This window comes from Leptonotus elevatus, chromosome 5, assembly GCF_054856555.1.
Source record: "Leptonotus elevatus isolate MCC_2025b chromosome 5, RoL_Lele_1.0, whole genome shotgun sequence".
In the NCBI taxonomy this organism is placed as follows: Eukaryota; Metazoa; Chordata; class Actinopteri; order Syngnathiformes; family Syngnathidae; genus Leptonotus; species Leptonotus elevatus.
This window is the reverse complement of record NC_141243.1, coordinates 4,592,521-4,600,501: the sequence shown is the minus strand read 5'-3', so window position 1 is coordinate 4,600,501 and position 7,981 is coordinate 4,592,521. Positions and strand designations below refer to the sequence as shown.

Genomic DNA, 7,981 nt, shown 5'->3' with positions numbered 1-7,981 from the left:
TTATGCAAGTGGGTCAGCCCAGAAAAAGTGATGGGTCGGCAGTCCTGACAGATTTAATAATTGCATTTCATGTAAAATGTCAGGCCCTACAGTATAGTTCGTGTAGGGATAGAGCACGGTCAGCTACTGTATTAACGAGCAGTGGAATTATTTTGACTCTCGCTCGTGACACCTAATTAACTTAGATCCACCCAGGCTGCAACTGCTTACAGCTTGTCAGTGTCCATCAGTGAAGGATAGTTACATTCTATTGAAGGAGCCTTGTTGATTTTCCCACTTGAGTCAATAATATCCTCTCAGGCTTACTTCAAGCTTCTTTCTTTCCCATGTTAATCAAGGACAATGGAACGCTTTAGGGACTTATGGAGACACCCCGTCCAATTATTTCACTTGTTTCGATTTGAAATTGTGCGGGCATTGAATGGCCACAGCGCCGTATTGTTGAAATAGTGTCCAGCATAATTTATTTGACTCCAGACAGTACCACACATTTATTAATCAATTGAAGAATAGATTTCTATCTATGCAAAGGATTAAGTATGGATGGAGACTGATATAATACAGTCAAGTTTTTGTAACAGTGGTAAAGAAATGTGCTTCACATAAGCAGTTTCTATTCATGTCTCCTTTAATTATTAGTTCCTATCAATAATTCAGTGCCATTGCAAACAGGACTAATTACCCTACTTAAGTTTCAGCACGTCACATCTATGAACAGTGAGTGTTTTTTTCTTCTCTCCAGGTATGGATTTGCTTCATTTCTTGAGTGTATGCAGATGCGAATTTTGTTAGTTGTATATTTCATTATTTCAATTTTTTTTCCTCACAGTTATCAATGCACATTTCTTTGTTGAATTTATTGGCAATTTTCAGACTATTTGAGGTGCTGCCTTCAAGTACCTTACATTGGCTCCAAGTCAGCTGTAGAATTGATTTTAAAAATGCTGCTACTGGTCTATAAATCACTGAATAGTTTGGGTCCTGAATAGAAATGCTAATTGAGCTAAGGTTAAAAACTATGATTTCCCTCATTCATTTGATTAAGGTCTTTTAAGCATTTTCTAAAATCAATTTCACTCTGCGGTCTTTTAGTTATTTTCGAAAGCTACATTTTATTTATTTCCTTTGCCTTTAAAGTAGCACAAAGGAACTTTTCAACCTTAATAGTATTTTTATAACTCTTCTGATTAAACATCGACTTAAAACTAGTTGAATGGTAACTTTGCCATGGCCTAAGGGGGTCTGTATCATTTTTACTGGCACTAAGCATCGCTGCAAAACAACTCAAAAGTTTTGTCTGAGGAGACAAAAAAAGAAAAGAAAAAGGGAAGCTACCCGGATAAAAGGACAGTCAAGGATCAACATTGGCCCGGCTTTCACTCGCTGGCGTGAGCTAAAAAAAACGACGCAATGCGCTTGTCCTCATGCCAAATGTGGTCTTCTGCAAAACATTACCGCTTTTGTCCATATGGGGCCGCCACAATCAACGTAAACTGAAAGTTCCTTAGTGTTGCTTTAAATGTTTATAAATCTTTTGGTTGCAAATATGCTTAAATGTTTTCAATATGTGTTCCGCGAATGTCTTCAGTTGTTCTGTTAATGCTTTCAAATGTTGTGCTTGTGGTTGTGTGAAGCACATTGAGTTGCCCAGGTTACGAAATGTGCTCAAATATAAAGTTGCCTTGCCTGGATTGAATTGGAGTGAGGCCACGTTTGATACAGTTTATTTGTTTATTGTATTATTGTTTTTGTGCCTCATCTACATTATGCAAAGAATACTTCAAAATACTCATTTGCTTTGTTATGATACCTGTAGGGTTGCTTCGAAATAGGGGTCATAATGAGAGCTGCATTAAAAAATAATAATAATTACATCACCATTAAATTTAAACAGTTTAATAATTTAACCCAGGATGCAGCTGTGTTTGCTATATGAATAACTATTTCTAATGAGATGTTGAATTCCATGATGCTGCCTGAGGCAGCAGCCACTATTGGCTTCCAAATGTGCTGCGTGTATAGATGTCGAGCTTGTTTAAAATTGCAAATTACAGCACAAATCAATTATTAGTTTCAGCCAGCGGACCCATCAATGATATGAATCATTCACCCACATTATTCATGGGCAATGCCATCAATATGTTATGGTGGATCAGATAGAATTGATGATATCGGCATTAGTTTTACATTAAATGGCAAGTACTACATCAAAGTATACTAATACTGTATTTCCTTACATAGTGGCTGGAAGCTTTTTACTCAAGTGATGAGAGTACGAGGATTTTATCAGATGAGACCTTTAGTTGTATAAACACATTTTAAGTATTGATATTAAATAGTTTTTATATTAATTGAGGTATTAAAAATAACACAATGTCGAAAATATCTACGAAATCAGAACTTTTATTCATAATATATTCATACTTGTACACAAGTAAAATAAAATAAAATGCATATCTATGCTTCCATTGCAATAAACAAATTGACAGCATTCTTTAGGCAAATCCTACCCATATATCCTTTCTCTCATGAAAATAAAACGGGAAATGGGCGAAGATAAAACATTTTTTTTTTTTCAACATAACCAACATAACATTACCCAACAGATGCATCACTTTCAATAAATAATGGTGGGCAGGGGTTCCGTTATTGTCATTAAATGGACCCAACATTCGTCGTGTGCTTTACTGTGTCAGATTGCTTGTTCTTTTTTTAAACTCCGTCTCTTGGTGGTCTCTCTAAGCAGTAGAAGCTTTTAAGGGGGAAACGGAGGAGGAAATCTCCAAAATGTAGCTTAGACACATACAGTTCAGTACATAGAGAACAAACAATTTTGGGCACCGATTCATTATATACATCAAATCTGTAGTGTTCTGTAAAGGCATCCATTTTGTTAAACGTACTCTTATCTTCATCCTCTTTTGCTCTCACCCTCCCAGGGTGAACGTAGCAACTCACTTTTCAGTCACTGCCTGTTATAGATGCCCCTGTGTCATCTCTTATCATTGTCATGAGCATCCACAATCTTCAGTCCTGCATTTTGAATCATATCAGGAGTCCTAAGACATGGCTAAAGAGATCCAGATGGTGGGAATGAGGAGAAAGCGCAGCACTTGCAACGTAGCACCCCGGCCTTTAATGCAGTGGGTGTCTGATCTGGGCTTTTTGGAGCACTTCTTTTTCTTTTTGTTTGAGGCTGTCGAAGATTCGAGACTGTCTATAAGGTTAGGGTTCATATTTTCCAGAGACTTGTCCAAGGTGTTGGATAAGGTTCCGAGAGGTCCGTCGTTCTGCTTGTTCTGGGTGTCATTTTTCGTTCTTTCGGGATCTTTTAATTTTGTCTTGGACATGTTCTCCTTTTCCTTCAAGGGGTTGTTAGTGATTTGGCGACTCTTGCCAGACAGGATAGAGGACTTATCGTTATCACCGAGACAACATCTAGGAATTGTGTCCGCTTGAGGATTTTCAGTGGAGGGGAACTTCCCAGACTGGGCCTTGGAGGTGAAGAGATTGGTCTGGATTTGAGGCGTTTCCACACATCCCTCCAAGTCTTCGCTCTTTAGTTGTTTCAGATCCTTTCCTGCCAGGAATTCAGGAACGTCACACTCCAACTCAGAGCTGGAACCCTTGAATCGTTTGAACCACTCCCACAAGGTCCTGGCCCGGCAGTCACAAATCCACTGGTTGCCATTTAAGCGCAAGTACTGGAGGGTGCTAAGCGGATCCATTGTCTCCCCGGTCAAGACGGTGAGGTTGTTGAAAAACAAAAACAAGGATTTCAGCTTGGCCAGATCACTGAAAGCCCTTGGTTGGACAAAAATGACACGGTTCTGGTGAAGCAGCAGGCGGTCGAGATTGATTAAACCACGGAACATGTTGTCAGTCACTATCTTGATCTTGTTATTGTGCAGGTAGAGATAGGTAAGGTTGGCAAGGTCCAGAAAAGTGTCGTCATGCAGGGTTAAAATGTTATTATCCTGCAAGTAAAGGTACTGTAGGGAGAACATTCCTCGGAAAACCCCCACAGGCAGCTCTGATAAGCCACATCTGTGCAGGTGGAGCGTGTGCAGCTTAGTTAAGCCTCGGAAAGCCGTCGGGCTGATTGTGCGCAGGTTGCCATTGTCCCCAATGTCCAGTTCCTCCAGTTTCTCCAAGCCGTAGAAGGCGCCGGCCTCTATGTGGCTAATGTTGTTGGAGTAGAGCCACAGGACGGTAAGATTTTGGCAAGAGCTGAAGCTTGTGGATCTCACAACCGTCAGCTTGTTGCTCTGGAGGAAGATCCGCTGGCTCCGCACGGGAATCTCAGTCGGGATGGAAAAGAGTCCTTGTTGCTGGCATGCCACGGTGGGCCGGGGTTCACTGTAGCACACGCACTTAGCAGGGCAGCTGTCGCTTTGAGGTGCAAAGTTCAGCCACATGATCAGAACCAGGAGCCGCCCCCCTGAAAAGACAAGAAAGCACAGCAAACGTATTAACAAATGGTTTTCATTGTCGATACACAACACTTGAAACAACACAGTTTGATTCACGATGCAGACAAAGTTTAAACCACGGTTTTACTTTATTAGTGATGCTTTATTTAAAAATAAATTTTATGGACACAGTACAAACCCTTTTCTTATAGAGCAGTAATTTTCATAGTATTTGAATCAATTCTCTCCCTGCTGCCTGCCAACGTGAGCACCTAAGCAGCAGAAATGAACCGTCAAAATAGAGTCATTTAGAACTATGGAAGAGGATTAGGGCCAGTGAAGTGAAAAATAAAGATTGGCAGGATTCTGATTTTAATCTCAGAATTCTGACTTAAAAGTGAGAATTCTGACTTTGTGACGAAGAGCTATGAATTGTGAAGGGAAATCAGAAACTCAGAATTCTGAGAGTAAAGTCAGAATTTTAACTTTAAAATCAGAATCCTGCCAATCTTTTTTTTTTTTTTTTTTTTTCACTGGCCCCAATCCTCTTCCGTATAGAACTGTGGGCTGCTATTATGCGAAAGATGCCTACTCTAATATGATCAACGTAAATAATGGTGCTTCTCCCAAAACGATAAGCTTTCCGACCAACGCAGAGGTTGGATATTTGGAGCCCAGGTGGGGAGAAGGCTCCATGTGTTCTGTTAGTTTCCAAAGCATATTTTAGCTGCAAATCTTGGTGACCAAGAGATGTGATATGTGGTCTTGGAGCTTAGCTTGCCCTCAAGACATCGACATTCAAACTGAGGCATATTCTGCATTTGCTAGCATTAATTATGCCTGCTTGTGTGCCAATGTGATTCAGATGAGCTTACTGCATAGAAGCATATGTGTTGAAAGTGAAACCGACTGGATTACCACGTGGATAATCACTTGGTGTGTTTCACTGCATTTACAACGGTTGCGGTAAAATGGATGTGTATCTTACGGTGCTCACACGCTGCATGTGTGGCAGAAGCATGTCTTAGTATCGGCGCATAACTGCAGAAACAACATCCAAATCTCTAAATCCCCTCTAGCTCTTGTCCAAGGAGCTGAGATGTTACATTATCCGCTCCCATGCATGCGTTTGAATCCCAAGCTTGCAGCCATGACAGGTGCCGAGACCTGAAGAAAAAAAAGCTGCTTGAGCATTACTCAGCCTTCCGTCCATCTCTTCTCATTTCCCTGCAATGTATAGCGGGTGCAGCTCATTTGTGAACTTGTTAAAAGCGAGCCCCGGTGTGGCCCGACAGAGGGCCTCTGCTGCAATTTCCTTCCTATCGCCCTGCTCAGCCGTCAGACTGCCACTGGAAAGCTGTCAAGACTTTCCGTTCTTTCTGCATCGCAGCACTTTTTCTCCCAGCAGTGCCTAACAATAGCAATATTTTACCGCACAGCACGCTCCGTGTATCTCCTCCGCCGTCTTTTTTTTTCTGCAACCCCTCTCCGCTGTCTATTCATTAACAGGCTATTTCCACCCACGTGTCGCATGTCAAAGTCAGCTTTCCTCTGCTCTCGGCGTATAATGTCCTGTCTCGGTTAGCATCTGTTTGAATGACAGCGTTAGGCCCACGACGTCGTCAACTCGATCACAATTATGCCAGCACAATCACTTATCCAGTTTGCATATGTCGATGATTTATTTCAATGCTTGATTCCCTGAAGGGGGCCACATTTCTAAAGCTCAAAACGGCCGTGAGTAACCAATTATTCAGCGCCAAGCGTAGCAATATTATGCTATGTCACTGATTAAATTTATATGCAGTAAATAACCCTGCAGAACTTTCAAAATAATTTGCTGGATGACTTGTGATTGCATCGCAATCATGTTAGCGGAACCAGTGACTTCATGGACTCTTATTAGCAGATGCAGATCATTTATGTTGCAAGTTTTTGGACACAACCTCTGACATTGGAAACATTGGAAAGTTGGCCTTATATTTTATTTCAAATGAAATAAACAAGCCTTAAAGTCTTGAATTGAACTCGCCTTTACCTGGAGCTGTGAGTTACACTCTGCCATGTAAGGCAAGGCAAGTTTATTTGTATAACAAATTCATTCACAAGGAAATCCATTATACTTTACATTTGTAGAAAAAAGAGAGTTAAAACCATGATTAAATGAAAAGATAAAAATCCAGATGAAATCCCAACATAAAAGCAGGATAGATGAAAAGATAAAACAACAAAATAGTAAAATGACCAAATGAAATCACAAAATCAAAGCAAGATGGTGAAAACAAGAAATAATATTTTTGATTTATGAAAATATAGCAGTGAGCAAAAAAAGTTTATAGACCCAATTTAACTGTAGGGGAAAGTTGGGTAAGTTGAGCCACTTTTTACTTTCAGGATCACCACGGGAAGGTAGTTAATTTTGGGATGGGGGGGGCATACTAATATATGAATATATATATCAGGATGTTGGGCATCTCTATAAACAAGCAGATTCAATGTGAACGTTTTTGTTGATATAGCCTGTCAAAAAAAGTTGTCTTGTAACATAATTGTGATATATTGAGCATCGGCCCAGGGTAAGTTGAGCCATCTCCCTTTTTTCCCCAACCTACGTCCCCAGGCCTTATTTTCTTTTCCATCTTTCAAACTTTTATCCTCATCATCAATCTGTCTTCCTCCCTCACTCCTCCATACGCCTTCCTATCGTCTTTTTTTAACTCTTCTCTTTTCACCAATTTCCCAACCTCCCCACTTCACCCTACAGTCAATTTGTCCAGGTTGCAGGACAATACAATACAAACAGACTTTCTATTTCTCACATTCTTGGCTGATTTGTCAAGGGCTTCAGTGGGGGTTGAACTCCTCTTCATTTTGTACTTGTACACATGAGGCACATTGTCCAGGTCAATTCGCATTTTTAATGCCCTTATGTGACATGTGAAAAAAATTTCAGTACAAATAAAAAATTTTTTTTGTCAGATCTGATCCAGGTCTCCTCGTATATGAATATAAATCAGACATACTGTATATCCAACGTGAGTGCAGTCTGGATATTGTCTAGAAAGAAAAGCTATAATGGACTAAGTACAAAAAAGTCAGTGGCAAAAAGAAAATTAAGAGATAAATAATAGAATGAAGACAATTCTTGAAATTGCCACAAATGCGTCAGTATGATGGGCTGCATTTACTGCGCTACATGAGCTCATGTTTTGTGCGTATGTGTGAGACTTCATGGACGCATTCTGTTCACATCATTGCTATACAGCCAAAATACACGGATAACATAGATTGAGTTTGGCCACTGGCTCAACTTGCCCCTGACTGTATCGCTCAATTTATGACTAGCCTATTGAATCTATTATCCTACAAGAATGAAAAACTCGTGAGGAGAATTAGCTACAAGACCATTCAAAACTTTGCAGACCCAAAATTAAATCCATTATTTTGCTGACAGGAAGGCAGTGTAGAGTTTTCTGGGCCCTTGTGACCTGGTCCATTTTGGTTCCAGTAAAAAAAAAAAAAAAGAGCCAGATTAGTGTTTACTATTCCATGTGGAACCTCACTGAACT

General features: G+C 40.2%; 1 protein-coding gene across 1 annotated transcript in view; it reads right to left on the bottom strand.

Annotated features, from left to right (window-relative positions):
* Positions 1-2,385: 2,385 nt before the first annotated feature.
* The window catches only part of rtn4r (reticulon 4 receptor), a 56,298-nt gene continuing 50,702 nt past the window's right edge, over positions 2,386-7,981 (bottom strand). The window contains exon 2 of the mRNA XM_086077163.1: positions 2,386-4,441. Within this exon, the coding sequence (XP_085933289.1) occupies positions 3,060-4,441 (1,382 nt within the window). The 3' untranslated portion in view covers positions 2,386-3,059. The remainder of the gene's footprint in view (positions 4,442-7,981) is intronic.